This window comes from Oncorhynchus kisutch, linkage group LG26, assembly GCF_002021735.2.
Source record: "Oncorhynchus kisutch isolate 150728-3 linkage group LG26, Okis_V2, whole genome shotgun sequence".
Lineage (NCBI taxonomy): Eukaryota > Metazoa > Chordata > Actinopteri > Salmoniformes > Salmonidae > Oncorhynchus > Oncorhynchus kisutch.
Genome location: NC_034199.2, coordinates 20,991,373 through 21,012,766, shown reverse-complemented (window position 1 = coordinate 21,012,766; position 21,394 = coordinate 20,991,373). Strand labels below are relative to the sequence as shown.

At 43.4% G+C, this 21,394-nt stretch overlaps 1 protein-coding gene across 2 annotated transcripts in view; it reads left to right on the top strand.

The window, feature by feature from the left end:
• LOC109871155 (alpha-1,3-mannosyl-glycoprotein 4-beta-N-acetylglucosaminyltransferase A) overlaps positions 1-21,394 on the top strand; it is a 55,005-nt gene that overhangs the window by 21,343 nt on the left and 12,268 nt on the right. For both annotated transcript variants that reach the window (XM_031805895.1, XM_020461988.2), the window contains exons 3-5: positions 14,417-14,584; positions 15,140-15,280; positions 19,287-19,420. In XM_031805895.1, the coding sequence (XP_031661755.1) occupies positions 14,417-14,584; positions 15,140-15,280; positions 19,287-19,420 (443 nt within the window). The remainder of the gene's footprint in view (positions 1-14,416; positions 14,585-15,139; positions 15,281-19,286; positions 19,421-21,394) is intronic.

The following is a 21,394-nucleotide window of genomic DNA, read 5'->3' as shown; positions in this document are numbered from 1 at the left end:
ATGTAGGACTGCAAGATCTCTGAATGTAGGACTGTAAGATCTCTGAATGTAGGACTGCAAGATCTCTGAATGTAGGACTGCAAGATCTCTGAATGTAGGACTGCAAGATCTCTGAATGTAGGACTGCAAGATCTCTGAATGTAGGACTGCAAGATCTCTGAATGTAGGACTGTAAGATCTCTGAATGTAGGACTGTAAGATCTCTGAATGTAGGACTGTAAGATCTCTGAATGTAGGACTGTAAGATCTCTGAATGTAGGACTGTAAGATCTCTGAATGTAGGACTGTAAGATCTCAATGTAGGACTGTAAGATCTCTGACAGAAGTACTTCTCAGTTTGCTGCTCTATTGATTGGTCTCTTAATGTGTAGGAAGAGACCTTGACAATGGCGGTCAGTGCAGAACATATGGGTCAACAAGTGCTCGGTGGGAACAGAGGTCTGAGTGCTGATATCTGGGGACTGTGCTTAGTTGGCTGGGAGACAGGAGGCTGTTGTGAAGACCTTTGTCCTTCAGTAAAAGTGCCAGGAAGGGGAAATGTCACTATTAGGCTAATCAACACATTTGAGGATAAAAAGGAATCGGGTTTAAATAAATCCCCTCACTCCTCCCGCTCTGCTTTTCTACCTCCATTCTCTCTTCTTCCTTGTCTCTCTCTCGCCGTCTCTCTCTCGCCGTCTGTGGGCATGTTTCTCTTAGCAGCGCTCCTCTACTGTTTTTTTGGTCAGTTCATTGCAAACACAATGGTCCCAAAATAGCTGGAGAAAGGCGTGGTTATGGCAAATGAATGCTACTGACTCAGGAGATAGTGGGGGGAGCCAGGAATTGTGCTGCCCGTACCCTTGGAAAGAGGCAGAGACGGAATGAGAGAGAGCCTGTGTATCTCTTTTTATACTTTTGTGGTCTGTTTGGGTTTGTGTGTGGTGTATTTTCTGACTGAGGGAGAGGGACTCTTGCCAGAAACTTCTAAGATGGACCAAATGGAGAGGAAGCAGGAGAGCGAGACAGTGAGAAGGGCCCAGATTTAAGGAGAGAGCGAGAGAGAGCGAGAAGGAGAGAAGCATTGCGAGGGGAAAGAGTGCTGACCGGAGCCTTGGCCCTGAGACACTGAAGTGTTTTGCCTTGCTCTTTAGGATGAGTGTACACACCAGGTTTTTTCTGGATCAATAAGAGGCTTAAGTGGTGGGCCGGCCCATCGGTGCAGCTTGATACATTTTTGGGGGCATCGTTTTAGAGGTGGTGTGGATTTTTGTGTGTGTGGGGGGCAATTCTACAAATTTCTCCTTGGAGCTGAGAGAAAATGTTGCAGTTTTAAAACAAATTTCCTACAGTTCTTTGCATTTTGCCATGGCTGACGCAGTGTTATTTTGCTTAAGCATAATAACAATCAATACTGCTAAATTCATTTTCAATTCTCCCTGACCAGGGCCAGCACGCCCATTTCTTTAGCTCTAGGCAAGATCAACATATGCTGCCCCTTTGTCATGCATAGCATGGCAGAGCAGAACGTGCGTGACAGTTAATAAAGATTTGGAATGGATTGACAGACTAGAATGTCTATCATAAGCAATTGGTGCATTTCAGTTGAACTTACTTATTCAGTAGCACCTGGGTTGCCAACTAGTCACATCAGAGAGTTGCAATGTTACAACCGCTAGGCAGCCAACTGCCTATAGTAAGAAACAGTTGTGGCTATACGTGGCTTATAATTAGTTACAACACCACGATTGTTCAAGTGTCAATAATCTGATTGATTGACAATTTAATATTCCAGTAGAACTGTAAAAAGAGTGCGATATCATTTGAGCTTTGGAAACATGTGTTTTGGAAAATGCATGGCAGGCCTCGTTTTGCTGGAGGATTGTAAAAGAAGCTTAGGCCCTATTCCTGCTGCGAGATAGGAAGGAGAGTCTGAGGAGCGGGGTGGTGAAAAATTCTACTTTTCAATTCACTTTAGGTCCTTGCCTTACCTTTCGCTGTGGCTGACAACATGGCATTCTTGATCAGCAGTAAGCACAAACTGTTCAATGACAAACCTTCTGAAACATATTACACTATTGAATAACGCAACCAAACCATATTACTCTTGAATAATGCAACACATCACAAGCATGTATGTGCAGACAATTAAAGGGTTTATTTTCTGTCTATGCTCATTACATTTTAGCTTCAAGACAAAAGCACAGTTTGTTGCTATAACAGCATAGCTGTGTTCGAATACCCAAACTAACATACTACGTAGTGTATATACTATTAGGTCATTTTAGTGTATTGTAAACAAAAGGAATCCTTTCAGTTGAGCGTGTCTACTGGAAGTTGATGTTGATGCTATGTGTTCCCTTTATTTTTTTGAGCTATGTATGTATGTATGTATGTATGTATGTATGTATGTATGTATGTATGTATGTATGTATGTGTGCTGCATTGGACTAAGGTACAGTGGCATAGTATAGAGGTCGACAGAATTTATGATTTTACAACACCGATACCGATTTATTGGAGGGCCAAAAATAAAAGACGATACCGATTTAATCGGCCAATTTATTTTATTTGCAATAATGACAATTACATCAATACTGAATGAACACTTTTTTATTTGAACTTAATATAATACATCAATAACAATCAATTTGGCCTCAAATAAATGAAACATGTTCAATTTGGTTTAAATAATGCAAAAACAAAGTGTTGGAGAAGAAAGGGAAAAAGTGCAATATTTACTATGTAAGAAAGCTAACGTTTCAGTTCCTTGCTCAGAACATGAGAACATATGAAAGCTGGTGGTTCCTTTTAACATGAGTCTTTAATATTACAAGGCAAGAGGTTTTAGGTTGTATTTATAGGACTATTTCTATATACCATTTGTATTTCAAATACCTTTGACTATTAGATGTTCTTATAGGCACTATAGTATTGCCAGTGTAACAGTATAGCTTCCGTCCCTCTCCTCGCCCCTAACTGGGCTCGAACCAGGAACACAACGACAACAGCCACACTTGAAGCAGCGTTACCCATCGCTCCACAAAAGCCTCGGCCCTCGCAGAGCAAGGGGAACAACTACTCCAAGTCTCAGAGCGAGTGACGTTTGAAACGCTATTAGCGCGCACCCCGCTAACTAGCTAGCCATTTCACATCGGTTACACCAGCCATTAGGCTGTTTGAATGAATGCTTATGAGCCTGCTGGTGCCCACCATCGCTCAGTCAGATTGCTCTATCAAATCATAGACTTAATTATAACGTAACACAGAAATACAAGCCTTTGGTCATTAATATGGTAGAATCCGGAAACTATCATTTCGAAAACAAAACATTTATTTCAGTGAAATACGGAACCGTTCGGTATTTTATCTTTTTATTTATTTTACCTTTATTTAACCAGGCAAGTCAGTTAAGAACAAATTCTTATTTTCAATGACGGCCTAGGAACAGTGGGTTAACTGCCTGTTCAGGGGCAGAACGACAGATTTGTACCTTGTCAGCTCGGGGATTCGAACTTGCAACCTTTCGATTACTAGTCCAACACTCTAACCACTAGGCTACCCTGCCGCCCCTAACGGGTGGCATCCCTAAGTCGAAATATTCTTGTTACATTGCACAACCCTTCAATGTTATGTCATAATTACGTAAAATTCTGGCAAATTAGTTCGCAATGAGCCAGGCTTCCCAAACTGTTGCATATACCGTGACTCTGCGTGCAATGAACGCAAGAGAAGTGACACAATTTCACCTGGTTAATGTTGCCTGCTATCCTGGATTTCTTTTAGCTAAATATGCAGGTTTAAAAATGCATACATCTATGTATTGATTTTAAGAAAGGCATTTGTGTTTATGGTTAGGTACAGTAGTCCAACGATTTAGCTTTTTTTGCAAATGAGCTTTTAAATCATCCCCCAGCGCTGCATCGATTATATGCAACGCAGGACACGCTAGATAAACTAGTAATATCATCAACCATGTGTAGTTAGTGATCATGATTGATTGATTGTTTTTTATAAGAAGTTTAATGCTAGCTAGCAACTTACCTTGGCTTCAACTGCATTTGCGTAACAGGTCTCCTTGTGGAGTGCAACGAGAGGCAGGTGGTTATAGCGTTGGACGGTAAGGTTGCAAGATTGAATCCCCCGAGCTGACAAGGTGATAATCTGTCTTTCTGCCCCTGAACAAGGCAGTTAACCCACCGTTCCTAGGCCGTCATTGAAAATAAGAATGTGTCCTTAAAACTGACTTGCCTAGTTAAATAAAGGTATAAAAAATAAAAGAGCGGCAAAATCGGCACCCAAAAATGTGTTTGTTGTGTGAACTTGAAATCGGCCCTAATTAATCGGTCGACCTCTACAGTATATACATATGAGATGGGTGATGCAATATGATCATGGAGTACAGTAGGGGGCTGAGCATGCACCCTTGTGGGGCCTCAGTGTTGAGAATCAGTGAAGTGGAGATGTTGTTTCCTACCTTCACCACCTGGGGGCAACCCGTCAGGGAGTCCAGGACCCAGTTGAACACGGCTGGGGTCAAACCCAGGGCCTCAAGCTTGATGAGCTTGAAAGGTACTATTGTGTTGAATGCTGAGCTATAGTCAATTAACAGCATTTTTACATAAGTATGCCTCTTGCCCAGATGGGACAGGGCAGTGTGGTGGCGATTGCATCGTCTGTGGATCTAACACGTTGGTGTCTGCCACGTGGCTGGTTTTCCCTTTTATAATCCGTGATTGTGGCACTGTCTACAGACATACTTCTCGTTTCTGAGCCGTTGAACTGGGACTCAACTTTGTCCCTATACCGACATTTAGCCTGCTTGATTGCTTTGCGGAGGGAATAACGACACTGTTTGTATTCTTCCATATCTCCAGTCTTCTAGCCCTGGTTTCAGTTTTGCGGGAATGCTCCCTTTTTATCCACGGTTTCTGTTTGGGGTAGGTTTTAATAGTCACAGTGGGTACAACATCTCCTATGCACTTCCTGAATCTCATTCACCGTATCAATATATTTGTCTATTGTTTTCTGAAGCTACTCTGAACATATCCCACTCCGCGTGATCAAAACAATCTTGAAGCATGGATTCTTATTGGTCAGACCAGCGTTGACTAGTCCTCATAAGGCCCTCCCCCACCTTCCTGTTTGAGTTTCTGCCTATAGGAGGGGGGGAGGAAGATGGAGTTGTTGTCCGATTTGCCAAATGGAGGGCGGGAGAGGGCCTTCTATGCATTCTGGAAGGTACTATTGCAATGGTCGGGTTTTAGCAGCGCCGACGGAGATGGCAGCATCGCGACTAGTTCTAAGGTTCTTGGTCACCTCCCTGACCAAGACCCTCCTTCCCTGATTACTCAGTTTGGCCGGGTGGCCAGCTCTAGGAAGTCTTGGTGGTTCCAAGCTTCTTCCATTTAAGAATGATTGAGGCCACTGTGTTTTTGGGAATATTTTTTGGTACCCTTCCCCAGATCTCTGCCTCGACACCATCCGGGTTTCGGAGCTCTCCGGACAATTCCTTCGACCTCATCGTTTTTGCTCTGACATGCACTGTCAACTGTGAGACCTTTTATATAGATAGGTGTGTCTTTCCAAATCATGTCCAATCAATTAAATTTACCACAGGTGGACTCCAATCAAGTTGTAAAAACATCTCAAGGATGATCAATGGAAACAAGATGCACCTGAGCTCAATTTCGGGGTCTGAATTCTTTGGTAAATAAAGTATTTCTGTGTTTTTAATACATTTGCAAAAATTTATAAAATACTGTTTTTGCTTTTTAATAATGGGGTATTGTGTGTAGATTGAGAAACTATTTAATCCATTTTAGAATAAGGCTGTAACATTGTGTAGGCTAGGCTACCTATGCCTTTTTAATCCCAAATTATTGACTGGAATTAATCACTGTATGATTTATCTTTTTAATTAAGATGCAAAGGCCAACATGATGCAACCCTACATACAGCAAGCTCAGCCCTGTTAGTGTTTGTCCAATAGCATTTGTCTGTTTGTGTAAAGGGTTTTCATCCTCTCTAGGGCTAAGTTTTAAAAAATGTATCAACCTCTCTAGGCTAGATGGGACTCTACTGTCCCACCTGACCAACATCCAGTGAAAGCGAATTGTAAATATTTAACATTCTTGAAAATACACATGCAATATGTCAAAATAAAGCTTAACTTCTTGCTAATCCAGCCACAGTCAGATTTCAAAAGGCTTTATGGCGAAAGCAAACCATGTGATTATCTGGGGACAGCAACCCATCAAACACAGACAATCATATTTCATCCCGCGACACAACTCAGAAATAACGATATAATTCATGCCTGACCTTTGAAGAGCTTCTTCTGTTGGCACTCCAATATGTCCCATAAACATCACAAATGGTCCTTTTTGTTAGATTAATTCTGTCGTTATCTCCAAAATGTCAATTTATTTGGCGCGTTTGATCCAGAAAAACACCAGTTCCAACTCTCGCAACATGAATTCAAAATATCTAATAAGTTACCTATAATATATGTCCAAACATTTCAAACAACTTTAGGTGTTTTTTTTACGTCAATAACCGATCAAATTTAAGACAGGATAAACTGCCTTCAATAGCGGATAAAAACAAAGTGGTGCGAACTTTCAGGTCGTGCGCCCCGACCACAACAGTACACTCGACCCTCATTCTGAACAGCCCTACTTCATTTCTCAAAGGAAAAACATCAACCAATTTCTAAAGACTGTTGACATCCAGTGGAAGCGATAGGAACTGCAAGCAAGTGCCTTAGAAATCTAGATCCACATAGAAAACCCATTGTAAAGTGACCTCAAAAAACTTGGGGTTTCACCTGCCAAATAAGTTCTGTTATACTCAGACATCATTGAAACAGTTTTAGAAACTTCAGTGTCTTCTATCCAAATCTACTCATTTGCATTTCCTAGCTTCTGGGCCTGAGGAGAAGGCAGTATACTTTGGGCACACTTTTCATCCGGACGTGAAAATACCGCCCCCTAGCCTAGATGTTTTTTATTTTATTTTTTTAACCATATGACCTGATTCTTTTTCATAATCTGTTCCCATCATAGCCCATATGAAACATATTTTTTTGCTGATTTATTACTATGTCATAACTCCAGACCATAGTTGTAGCCTAAGTTAGCCTACTACCAGATAAAGAAAAACTCTATGCCCCAGGAACAATTTTCCCCCCCCCCCCCCCCCCCGTAGTTTTAGGAGGCTCAGTGCAGCCGGCAGCTACTGCGACAATTTTTAAGAATGTAATTTCAGAATGTCTGTTAGACATTTTAGCAAATCTCTATAGATTACTTTTAGCTGGATCCACTAGCTAACCAAACCTTTTTTAACCTACTTCCTACAAAAAAACTAAAGCTGGAATTGGGGGCTGTATATACCCCACCAGGTGCTGTAGCTGAGAGCACAGTCTGACTAGGGCTGCTGGAGTCTTTGACAATTTTTAGGGCCTTCCTCTGACACCGCCTGGTATGGATGGCAGGAAGCTTGGCCCCGGTGACGTACTGGGCCATGCGCACTACCCTCTGTAGTGCCTTGCGGTCGGAGGCCGAGCAGTTGCCATACCAGGCAGTGATGCAACCAGGATGCTCTCGATGGTGCAGCTGTAGAAATCTTTGAGGACCCATGCCAAATCTTTTCAGTCTCCTGAGTGGGAATAGGCTTTGTTGTGCCTTCATGATTGACTTGATGTGTATTGGACCATGATAGTTTTTTGTTGATGTGGACACCAAGGAACTTGAAGCTTTCAACCTGCTCCTCTACAGCCCTGTCGATGATAATGGGGGCGTGCTCGGCCCTCCTTTTCCTGTAGTCCACAATAATCTCCTTAGTCTTGGTTACGTTGAGGGATAGGTTGTTATTCTGGCACCACACTGCCAGGTCTCTGACCTCATCCCTATAGGCTGTCTCATCGTCGTTGTTGGTGATGAGGCCTTCCACTTGTCATCGGCAAACTTAATGATGGCGTTGGAGTCGTGCCTGGCTATGCAGTCATGAGTGAACAGGGTTGTCGGGAACAGCTGATGCTCTCATAAATGCTTCAGCGTTGCTTGTCTCAAAGCGAGCATAGAAGTAATTTAGCTCGTTGGGGTATGTACGTACAGTCACTGTGGGGATGAAGCCAGTGACTGTTGTGGTGTACTCCTCAATGCCATCGGAAGAATCCCGGAACATATTCCAGTCTCTGCTAGCAAAACATTCCTGTAGCTTAGCATCGTGTCATCTGACCACTTTATTGACTGAGTCACTGGTGCTTCCTGCTTTAATGTTAGCTTGTCGACTTACCAACCTGAAGATCATTGACGTCATGATTTTTCAGTTGACTTGAAAGCACCATAAGTCAGTCGAGTGAACTATCCCTTGTTATAACATCTTTGGTCTGACAGATGCTGAAGTGACAACCAGAATGCATTGTATGATATCAACAAACATGGTGCCACACACAGCTGTTAAATAGCTTGGCATTAGCTCATCATAATCATTACAACACTCAGTGTTTTGCACACGTGTCCTGTGTCCACTGCAATCTATGCAAGAATCAGAATGCATGTTTTGTCACCAGTACTTGAAAAGGTGAATAAAACCAGTAAATACATTATGATCCACGTGTGTGTGTGTGTGCTACAGCAGAAACGACAACACGATATACAGAAAATAAGCCACTTACTTTTGAAAGGAATGCACATGTGTTCAAAGTCCAATTTGTAAGGAAAACAACCCTGAAGGCAATGCGGGCGCCAGGCAGAAAATGTGCTGGGGGGAAACGTTTGTGCAATGTCTTCATACATGATCTGGGGAAACACTGGGGAAGTGCTTAGGCTCTCATTGAAGACAAGTTTTCCATCTCCAGTAAAGCCTCAAACGTAAATTGTCCGCAACGGTGAAATGGGCAACTTCTTATGTGAATTAACGAGAAGGTGGAACACACCTCAATTCAAACGGTTCGAAAATATTTTGAAATTGAGAAGTTTAAAACAGATAATATTGTGCCATGGTTTGAGGGCAGCACAGGTAACTGTGCATAACAATCATATTTTGGAAAAGTGAGAGCATCCTGACATCACGCGCATGAGAACTCACACAGGGGTGACGGTTAGAGATATTTTTGGAACTTGTGCATGAAAAGGTTAATCAAGGTGAACAGTATTATTGCACACAGTCCATGCAACTTATTATTTGACTTGTTAAGCAAGTTTTTACTCCTGAACTTATTTAGGCTTTACATAACGAAGGGGTTGAATACGTATTGACTGAAGACATTTCAGCTTTTTATTTGATTAATAAAAAAATATATAATTCCATTTTGACATGGGTTGTGTGTGTGTAGACCAGTGACACACTTTCTATTCAATCCATTATGAAATTCATGCTGTAACACAACAAAATGTAGAGAAAGTCAAGGGGTGTGAATACTTTCTGAAGGCACTGTACTTTATATCTGGTTTAAGTCATTTTAAGTTTAGACAGTGTTTTTCCATCCCAAATGTGTTTTCATTTTTATACACACTGGTCTCAACTCTTGAATAACAAGAACAAGTGTCCACAGTCCCTCAGCCTCACTTAATGCTCCATTTTCTCATGATCTTCCTCTTCCCAGGTCGTCTGCTCTTCATTCATACCTCCCGTTCCCATTTGCCTCTGCATTCCTCACTAACGGGACAATTGTCAGTTTTAGGGTTTTTCTTGTCTCCTATTGACTACATGGGCAGCATTGGACACACACCACCACTTTCCTTTAATGCAGCTGCCTGACTGAACAGTGGACATGTTTCCTACTGCTCTCTTTCTGTGTCTTTATTTAGCCTGTCTCTGATCTTACACAATCAGCAATATGGAACTACCTTGCTTCACAGTGATGCAGTAATTTCCTCTCACTCATGGTCATGCCTGGGTGATGTTCATTTTATAGTGCACAAGTCCATTGGCTGGTGTAGCATTTGTTTGTGGATGAAGGGAGATGTAAGATGGTGACAGAGAGCAGGGTGAGAAGTGTAGAAGGAGCAGGGACAGATGGCGGGATACTGAGTGTTTGTGTGTGCGCCAGCCTTGAAAGGGCAAAGGATTTTGGCATGGTGACACGAGAGGGCATTACTGGCACACGCCAACCATGTCACATCTGTGGGGGGGGGATTAGAGTGAGAGATGGAGTGAGTGCGAAGTAGAGCTGGGACAATATACCGAAAAATGCCTTAACGGTTCTGCAGATGTCTTTGTTCGAAAACCATTATTCTGTCAACAGTAATAGCCTATGCATTATGTTGATTCCTGCTATAAAATTATCTGCTTGTCTTCATCTCGCTGTTGGCTGCTGTGTGAGCGAGCCACTCACTCTTCCCACTGTGTGCACGGAGGAGGGGGAGAGATTCTGAGAAGCGTAACCATTTGACCTTTGCTTAATGTTTTCAAAACAACTACTGCAAAAGATGGGCATGTGAGAGTAGGGCTCACAATATGTGCAAAATGTGTCTATTCTTTTGTTGTTGACTATTTTATGTTTTTGAATAATTAGTTCTGAATTTGCTTTGACTAGTGCGTGATTGTTTTTAACTGTTCAATTCAACCCCCCCAAAAAATTCGGAATATTCTGCACTCATTTGAGATCATTTCTACACTGCCACATAAATTCACTCTGGCTATCTACTCTGATTTCAGAGCACTCTTGTCTGAGTGTACCAGAGCGCACAACCTGGTTGGATATGACCGGTGTCAGTAAAAGTCTGTAAAAAAAACATAATTCAATTATAACATCACAGTTGGTCACCAATGCTCTATATAACAGTTCATATTTAAGGGGAAAACCAGAGGGAGGTGGTAAGCAGTTGGGGGAGGTGGTAAGCAGTTGGGGGAGGTGGTAAGCAGTTGGGGGAGGTGGTAAGCAGTTGGGGGAGGTGGTAAGCAGTTGGGGGAGGTGGTAAGCAGTTGGGGGAGGTGGTAAGCAGTTGGGGGAGGTGGTAAGCAGTTGGGGGAGGTGGTAAGCAGTTGGGGTACGTGGTAAGCAGTTGGGGTACGTGGTAAGCAGTTGGGGTACGTGGTAAGCAGTTGGGGTACGTGGTAAGCAGTTGGGGTACGTGGTAAGCAGTTGGGGTACGTGGTAAGTAAAATGGTCCGTGAGTTCTCTCATTTGTCTGGAAGTAGCTAGCCAACGTTAGCCAGTTAGCTTGACTGCCCTTGTTAGGTCAGAACACTCGGATCAACCCTACTCCTCAGCCAGAGCGTCCAGTGTGTGCTCTAAACGCTCTGAGAGCAGAATGCTTCGAATTTACGCACTCCAGAGTGACTATACAAACACATCCTTGGGTGAACTATTGTCATGGAAATAGAACGTTAATTCTACACTTAGAATATAAATATATAGTGGGCACTTAAGTGTTTGACATGACAACGAATCAAAATGCCAGGGAGAAGTTATTGTGACGGGTTAGGAACCAAAGTAAGGGTGTGTTTCCTAGGGGACCCTGTAATCTTTAGCTACGTTAAATTTATCTTCAAGTAGCCAACATATTCATGCTTTGCCTATCCCTCTTTTGATTTAGAAGATATCTTTCCACAAACATGCTGATTTAGGCCGACACAGCACTGGTTTCAGGCTGTATTAGCTAGATAAGTTTGCTCTGACTCAGTACATTTATTAGATAGCAAGTTCTAGCGAAATCATGTTAAAATACAAAATAGCTAGTGTAAATATAGTCGCTAGTGGATTTATATTAAGAAGCGAAGTGGAAACAGCATTGTTGTCATGAAGATTATTACTTGTGCTGCATTGACCATGTAGACTGAACACAAGTGCCTCGTGTCAAAGCAACAACTTGCGGTCCTTGAGTGACGGGGCTATGTCTGTGTGGAAAGCGGCATGGAGAGAGGGATGACTAACGTAGCGGAGTGAACAATAAAAATGGACATTACACACGGCATATTACATTTAACAAATCGAACATTCAAATAGCGTTAAAGGTAAAGTAGAAACCCAAATCGGTCCATGCATCAATACCGGTAGATTGTAAAATACGGTATACCATCCAGTCCAAGGTGAGAGAGATTTAGGGCTGTGGTTTAAGCTCTGTCAGGAGTCTTGTTCTTGGAGACTGAAACAGTAGAAGTGTGTGTGGTGGGGAGGTGGTTTCTCTTCGGCAGCGTGTATCCCTTATAGCGTCACAAGATCAGCCCGCACTGGATCGACACACCGCTACACTCGGGAACACGATCAGAGATCAATAACCACTACTGCAGTGTGTGTGACCTGCGTCTTCTGCAATGGCAACCTGTTCATGCTGTGTGTTTTAACCTCAGAGGGATTGACTCGTGCTGTCGGTCAGTTGATTTAGCTTTCACCTCAACATCAGATGAGATGGAGACATTCCATTGTATTAACCTGGGAATAAGTGGCTTTGAGACTATGATTTGACTGCTCTTCTCTGTTCTGTGTTCAGCATTCTCTCTCTCTAGATTTCTGTCTCTCCCTCTTGGAACGGCTGACCTACTTTAAGAAAGTAGCTTAGAAACGTGTTGCCGTGCTCCAGGCAGAAAGATCACAGCTAGCTTGACATTGGCATTGTGGCATGGCAAGGAGGTTGTAGGTGCACCTCCAACTGGGAGACAGTCACTCAGATGCACGCCACGTCAACTGCTTTCCCCTTCACACATTCTCCATTTTTACTCTATAATGGGCATGAGCCACCAAACAAAGCACTAATGGATGTCTTGATTGATTTTTTTTATTTCTCAACATGTTGTATGGGAACTCCTATCCATATACAGGGTGTTGCTGTGAAATGGTTTGAGAAAATCAATTGACCTGTTGAGAACTTTGGTGAGATGCCTGGTTCTCAAGATGAAGGACACTTCGAGAGAGGGGTAGTGAACATTTCAGCGTCAAGTTAACTCAGCCACCCACATAAATACTGTCACACACACTAAAACTGCACAAGTACCTCATCAGCACCCATGAACACACCGTCAGCAGCATGTATCAGTGAGGGGTATGGAGGTCACACACACACACACACACGAGGTCAGTGTCACAGTAGGATGTAGGTGCGGACAATGTCATCAACGGCATTTTGGGAGTTTGTGGTTCATGTTGCTAGTAGCCTATGTGTGGTAGTGATTTTGACTGCACATCATAAAGCCTGTTTTATTTGGAGGTTTCTTCACGGTCAGCAGAGGTGTAGGGGTGTGTTGTTGATCCTATCAGAGACTGAATAACTCCAGGAGACTGAGTGACTTGATACTGTCTGTTAGAGTGGTGTGTTCTCTCATTGTATGCTCCGTCTCAGAACCGTCAGTTTCTTCAGCATTTCCTCCTTAGTGATGCCACTTAGTGTTGATCCTGGGTGTTCCCCTGCACATGCTTCCTCTCTGGGGTTAAAGGGGGACAACTGGGCAAGCCAGGGAGGGGAAGGAGGGAGAACGAGGGTTGGGGAGTGAATTTGGGTTTGAGACACATCAAACGGCAATGTCATGAATCTAGATGTCTTTAATACCAGCCACTAGGGACAAGCTAACCACGTATTACTTTATGCTTAACATCAAGTTTTTTTCTGTTTCAACAACCTTAGGGAGAGGGGGATAAAGAGAGCTAGATGAAGTATTAGGAAGAGTGAAAAGGAGAGTGAGGTAGAAGAGAACACGAACGCACTTGCGTAGGCACACACAAATAACTACTGTACATTGACATTCCCATTTCCACATTGCCCTGTGTGATCTAGCTTCTTGAATGAATTCTGTAAGAGCGTTGTCTTAGAGGAGCTAATCCTCCTCGCGTGTTGCCTAGGGTTTAGGAAGGTTGAGGTGCAAACTTCCTCTTTTGCACTTTCACACTCATACATATGTGACCTGTTTCAGGAAACTAGGCGTATGTCGCAAGTCACGACTTCACAGGAGACGTTTTGAACATAAGCATTTTAAACAAATCAAAATGAGTTTTGTGGCAGAAATGCTTTCTTGAACATGTGAACTTTTGTGTGCCTTAATAACAAACTGTATATAAATGCACACTTGTGTATGCACGCAAACAAAGACGGTGTGTAACAGGCTGGTTTCTCTGCATCACTAACCTCAAACAGCAGAGGTTAATTCCAGTAAAATTACCCCCCCCCTCAATTTCCTCCTTTCTGACCACAACCTCTCCGCAATCTTCTCATTCCTCCCTCGCACCAGTCCAGATAACAATACCAGGAACAGGGTTTCTCATAACACTCAGTATTTCCTAGATATGACACCACTGTCTACTACCACAGCACTAAGGGGGATGTATACTGCCCCCACAGTTTGTAAAGATTCTTACAACACTTAATGCTCTATTTTGTATTCGAAGTTGTTGCATGACTATTAGACTACGCTGGGACACAGTGAGATTAATGTTGGAATAAAGAGCAGGAGAACTAATCCTTCCCCCCTCTATCTCCCCCTCTCTCTGTCCCTATAGAGAAGTTGGTAGCGTACCAGAGGGAGTTCCATGCCCTGAAAGAGCGCCTCCGTGTGGCCGAGCACCGGACCCTGCAGCGCTCCTCAGAGCTCAACAACATCCTGGAGCAGTTCAGACGGGCCATCGCTGAGACCAACGGCAGCAAGGACGCTCTCATCAACTTCTCAGGTACACACACACACACCCAATATATTTTACTATCGTTGTGGGGGATCTAAAATTGATTTCCATTAGGAATCCTATTTTCCCTAACCCTAAACCTAACCCCTAAGCTTAAAATAGCCTTTGTCCTCGTGGGGACGGGAATTTTCCTTGTTTTAGTATCCTTGTGGGGACTTGGGGATTTCCGATTCCCACAAAGATAGTAATACAAGCACACAATACACACAGGATGGATCTCCATTCACTAGTTTCAGGTCACTGATCACAATATACTCCCACATCAAGAAACATGCAAGCTGAATCCCCCCTTTTCTTGATTGGGAACTCAGGTTGAGTAGACTGGATCATTCAGTTCTCCTCTTATATAATAGTGTCTTTCCCCTCACTCTGGCTGTGGTCCATCTCCATCCTACCCAGCCCTTTAGTAATGCTGGACTAGAAGTAAAATGAACATGAAGCTCTAACTCCCCCCACCACCACCACCAACTGTTCTACCAGTTGTAACTTTATGATTCTCAACCATTCTACCAACTCTGATTCCTTCTTGTATTGTTATGGCAGATGAGACACAGAAGTTGCTGAAGGAGCTGGCCAGTAGGAAGCCCCTTCAGGTGCCGAACATCTACCACCATATGCCTCACCTGCTCAACAATGAGGGCAGTCTGCACCCCGCTGTCCAGGTGGGCATGGGCCGCACTGGAGGTGAGACATACACACACATACATTTGCTCGCTCACATACAGTACCAGTCAAAAGTTTGGACACACCTACTCATTCAAGAGTTTTTCTTTATTTTTACTATTTTTCTACATTGTTGAATAATAGTGAAGACATCAAAACTATGAAATAACACATATGGAATCATGTAGTAACCAAAAAAGTGTTAAACAAATCAAAAATATATTTTAGATTTTTCAAAGTAGCCACCCTTTGCCTTGATGACAGTTTTGCATTCTCTCAACCAGCTTCATGGGGTAGTCACCTGGAATGCTTTTCCAACAGTCTTGAAGGAGTTCCCACATATGCTGGACACATGTTGGCTACTTTTCCTTCACTCTGCGTTCCAACTCATACCAAGCCATCTCAATTGTGTTGAGGTCGGTGTGATTGTGGAAGCCAGGTCATCTGATGCCAGCACTCCATCACTCTCCTTCTTGGTCAAATAGCCCTTACACAGCCTGGAGGTGTGTTGGGTTATTGTCCTGTTGAAAAACAAATGATAAGCCATCCCATCTGCTTAGTAGGACAATCGCTGCAGAATGCTCTGGTTGCCATGCTGGTTAAGAGTGCCTTGAATTCAAAATAAATCAGTGTCACCAGAAAAGCACCATCACACCACCACCTCCATGCTTCACGGTGGGAACCAAAGACCAGGCGATTGGAACCAAAAATAAAAAATGTGGACTCATCAGAGAGGACAGATTTCCACTGGTCTAATGTCCATTGCTCGTGTTTCTTGTCCCAAGCAAGTCTCTTCTTATTATTTGTGTCCTTTAGTAGTGGTTTCTTTGCAGCAATTCGACCATGAAGGCCTGATTCACGCAGTCTCCTCTGAACAGTTGATGTTGATGTGTCTTCGTTTCCTGTGGCGGTCCTCATGAGAGCCGGTTTCATCATGGCACTTTTTTTTTTTGAGACTGCACATGAACTTTAAAAGTTTTTGAAATGTTCCTGATCAAATGACCATGTCTTAAAGTATTGGACTGTCGTTTCTCTTAGCTTATTTGAGCGTTTCTTGCAATAATATGTACTTAGCTCGATTTGGACAAATACAATTTTCTTCGCCTCAAGTCCTCAACTGGCAGTTTCATTGAATACTTCACGCAAAACACCAGTCTCGACGTCAACAGTGAATAGGCGACTCTTGGATGCTGGCCTTCTGGCAGAGTTGCAAAGAAAAAGCCATATCTCAGACTGGCCAATAAAAAATTAAGATGGGCAAAAGAACAAACACTGGCCAGAAGAACTCTGCCTAGAAGGCCAGCATCCCGGAGTCGTCTCTTCACTGTTGACGTTGAGACTGGTGTTTTTTTGTGGGTACTATTTAAAGAAGCTGCCAGTTGAGGACTTGTGAGGCGTCTGTTTTTCAAACTAGACACACTAATGTACTTGTCCTCTTGCTCGGTTGTGCACCGGGGCCTCCCACTCCTCTTTCTATTCTGGCTAGAGCCAGAATAGTTCTGTGAAGGGAGTAGTACACAGCGTTGTACAAGATCTTCAGTTTCTTAGCAAATTCTCACATGGAATAGCCTTTATTTCTCCGAACAAGAATAGACTGACGAGGAGTTTGAGAATAATTTTATTTGTTTCTGTTCATTTTGAGCCTGTAATCAAACCCGCAAATGCTGATGCTCCAGATACTCAAATAGTCTCAAGAAGGCCAGTTTTATTGCTTCTTTATTAGGAACAACAGTTTTCAGCTGTGCTAACATAATTGCAAAAGGGTTTTCTAATGATCAGTTAGCCATTTTAAAGGATAAACTAACACAACATGCCATGTCATACTGTATGGAAACTTGTTACTCTGCTGCTGCTCTCCTGACAAATCAAGTTTCATTGGTCACATGCACGTATTTAGCAGATGTTGCGGGTGTAGTGAAATGCTTGTCTTCCTAGCTCCGACAGTGCAGTAGTATCTAACAATTCAGTTAGTATCTAACAAGTGAACAATAACTTGGTTTAGGGTCAAGAGCGCCCTACCTGCCCTCCTCTCTCAATCTCCCTCCTCTCAGTAAGTCTATTTAATTTTCTATCCTCCCTCATTCACTTTCTGTTTTCTTCCTCAATTTCTCTCTTTGTGAGGGTGTGGGACATTAAGGTTATTTATAGCAGTGCAAATTGGGACATCAGAATGCAGAGAGTGAAATGGAGAGAGGAATTAAATGACGAAGATCTGAAAATGGGAGTAGGAGTGATTCTCTCCAGCCTGTCTTTTAGGCATGACTCATAGGGAACATCTATTCATATGTGTTCAGGTGTTATTTAGGTAAATTTGTCTTGTTTTGTATAATTGTGTGGGAATGAGTGATTGCCATGTAGCGGCCCGCGGGTGGTTTTATTTTGTCACCGAAGTTTTCTTAGCTCCGAAAATGTAATTTTTCAGGCCCCCTGACCATCCGCTTACGAAAAAAAATTGTCCCACGGGCTGAAGGTTGCCATCTAGTTGATGACCCCTTGTCTAGGATCTAAACTCAAACGCATCACTCCTCTATGTCTACCAGGCCTTACTATACACCCATAGACACACTGGACCCCCCCCCCCCCCCCCCATATTCTGTCTCAGTGCAGACGTCAGCTCACCAATCACCATTTACTTCTGTCAGAGGAGGCCCAGATGGATGTGATGATCAGGGTTCTGTTCTGAGAGATAACGGGGGGGGGGGGTGTTGTTGAGTGATGGCATGAGAAGTAAAGAAAGAACTGGAGGGATGGTTTGTTCCCCCCTCCCTCATTGTCCCTTTAGCTTCCCTTTACACTTGTTCACCATCTTCTCTCGTTCTCCCTCCTTTTCTCTCTCTCTCTGCCTCGCGTTCTTTTCTTGGTCTCTTTTCCTCTCCCTCCCACTCTCTCTCCTTTCATACTCAACCTACTTTCCTGGTCCAGTTTGTGTCTGTGCTGTTCTCTGCTGTGTGGAGCGACAAAGCAAAATGTGGATTGATTCGCTGCACAGATCAGTCCACCACTCTTTCATCTCCGTCTCTCTGTGTATTGTCTTCCCCAACCGTTCCCCCTTATTTTCCTGTGTTTGTCCTAGAGCTGCTTTCCATATTAGCCCCATAGTAGAGATGAAACACCCACACACTGTAGGCACGTGAGGCTTTGTACCATAGTGCTACAGTCACTCTTTGTTACTCCCGGTTCTCATTCTCACTCCTGGTGCAAATGGGTAGTGTTTTGTTTTGGGGAGAAAGAATGTTTTCCTTTTTTTCTGACCCACAATTTGAAAATTTGGAAGGCGAACATCCCACGCTCTCCAGTCTAAAATAAGAAAGAGGGAGTGGGAGCGAGGGAGGGAGTACATTTTATGTGGTCCTCAGTGAGAATGAAGAGCGGAGTGCTATCGAGTACAACACACACACACACACACACACACACCCCTGTTTCCCAGCGAAGGGATCCCTGGGCCTATTGTGTCTGTGTGATACAAATGGAGTAATATGTCTGTAATACAGTCTTCCATTCCAGTATGGTTTTCAGTGAATCTCCCCGTCTAAGGTACAGAACCGTCTCTTCCCCATTTAGGACACATACAATAGGACTGATAGCCAGGAGAATAACAATAGGACTGATAGCCAGGAGAATAACAATCTGCTGTCTCACCCATCTCATTTGCTCACATTGTATATAGACTTGTTTAAACTGTGTATTATTGACTGTATGTTTGTTTTACTCCATGTGTAACTCTGTGTCATTGTATCTGTCGAACTGCTTTGCTTTATCTTGGCCAGGTCGCAATTGTAAATGAGAACTTGTTCTCAACTTGCCTACCTGGTTAAATAAAGGTTAAATAAAATAAATAAATAAAATCTCCCTTGCCCTCTCTATTTCCTTAGTTGAACTTCTGCCCTCCATGAACTGAAAATTATTGTTTTCTTGTAATACAATGTGACTTAGGCGTTACCACATTTAACACGTCCTGTTCTCTGCCTGTGTTTCTTCCTCTATGGTCTGACCCTGTTCTTACCCTGGGCCTCTCATCTCTGCCTAGTCTCCATGGTGATGGGTATTCCTACCGTAAAGCGGAAAGTGAAGTCGTACCTGGCCGAGACTCTGCACTCGCTCATCGACAAGCTATCACCTGAGGAGAAACTCGACTGTGTCATCATCGTCTTCGTTGGAGAGGTGTGGGGAAACGCATTCTCACACTCGCAACTCACTATATATATATTACTGCTCAAAAAAATAAAGGGAACACTAAAATAACACATCCTAGATCTGAATGAAATTCTTATTAAATACTTTTTTCTTTACATAGTTGAATGTGTTGACAACAAAATCACACAAAAATGATCAATGGAAATCAAATGTATCAATCCATGGAGGTCTGGATTTGGAATCACACTCAAAATTAAAGTGGAAAACCACACTACAGGCTGATCCAACTTTGATGTAATGTCCTTAAAACAAGTCAAAATGAGGCTCAGTAGTGTGTGTGTGGCCTCCACGTGTCTGTATGACCTCCCTACAACGCCTGGGCATGCTCCTGATGAGGTGGCGGATGGTCTCCTCCCAGACCTGGACTAAAGCATCCGCCAACTCCTGGACAGTCTGTGGTACAACGTGGCGTTGGTGGATGGAGCGAGACATGATGTTCCAGATGTGCTCAATTGGATTCAGGTCTGGAGAACGGGCGGGCCAGTCCATAGCATCAATGCCTTCCTCTTGCAGGAACTGCTGACACACTCCAGCCACATGAGGTCTTGCATTAGGAGGAACCCAGGGCCAACTGCACCAGCATATGGTCTCACAAGGGGTCTGAGGATCTCATCTCGGTACCTAATGGCAGTCAGGCTACCTCTGGCGAGCACCCCAGAGGTAAACCCAGGCAGCAGAACGTTCTCCACGGCGTCTCCATACTCTGTCACGTCTGTCACATGCTCAGTGTGAACCTGCTTTCATCTGTGAAGAGCACAGGGCGCCAGTGGCGAATTTACCAATCTTGGTGTTCTCTGGCAAATGCCAAACATCCTGCACGGTGTTGGGCTGTAAGCATAACCCCCACCTGTGGACATCGGGCCCTCATACCACCCTCATGGAGTCTGTTTCTGACTGTTTGAGCAGACACATGCACATTTGTGGCCTGCTGGAGGTCATTTTGCAGGGCTCTGGCAGTGCTCCTCCTTGCACAAAGGCGGAGGTAGCGGTCCTGCTGCTGGGTTGTTGCCCTCCACGTCTCCTGATTTACTGGCCTGTCTCCTGGTAGCGCCTCCATGCTCTGGACACTACGCTGACAGACACAGCAAACCTTCTTGCCACAGCTCGCATTGATGTGCCATCCTGGATGAGCTGCAGTACCCGAGCCACTTGTGTGGGTTGTAGACTCCGTCTCATGCTACCACTAGAGTGAAAGCACCGCCAGCATTCAAAAGTGACCAAAACATCAGCCAGGAAGCATAGGAACTGAGAAGTGGTGTGTGGTCCCCACCTGCAGAACCACTCCTTTATTGGGGGTGTCTTGCTAAATGCCTATAATTTCCACCTGTTGTCTATTCCATTTGCACAACAGCATGTGAAATGTATTGTCAATCAGTGTTGCTTCCTAAGTGGACAGTTTGATTTAACAGAAGTGTGATTGACTTGGAGTTACATTGTTGTTTAAGTGTTCCCTTTTATTTTTTTGAGGTGTGTGTGTGTGTGTGTGTGTGTGTGTGTGTGTGTGTGTGTGTGTGTGTGTGTGTTATTATTAGTCCATGACACAATTGTTTAGACAGATTATATCACTTATAATTCACTGTATATATACACTAAGTTGACTGCCTTTATACAGCTTGGAAAATTCCTGAAAATGATGTCATGGCTTTAGAAGATTCTGGTAGGCTAATTCACAGAATTTGAGTCAATTGGAGGTATACTTGTGGATGTATATCAGTGCCTCTTTGCTTGACATCATGGTAAAATCTAAATAAATCAGCCCAGACCTCCAGAAAATAAATTGTAGACCTCCACAAGTCTGGTTCATCCTTGGGAGCAATTTCCAAATGTCTTAAGGTACCACTTTCATCTGTACAAACAATAGTACATAAGTATAAACACCATGGGACCACGCAGCCGTCATACCGCTCAGGAAGGAGACACGTTCTGTCTCCCAGAGATGAA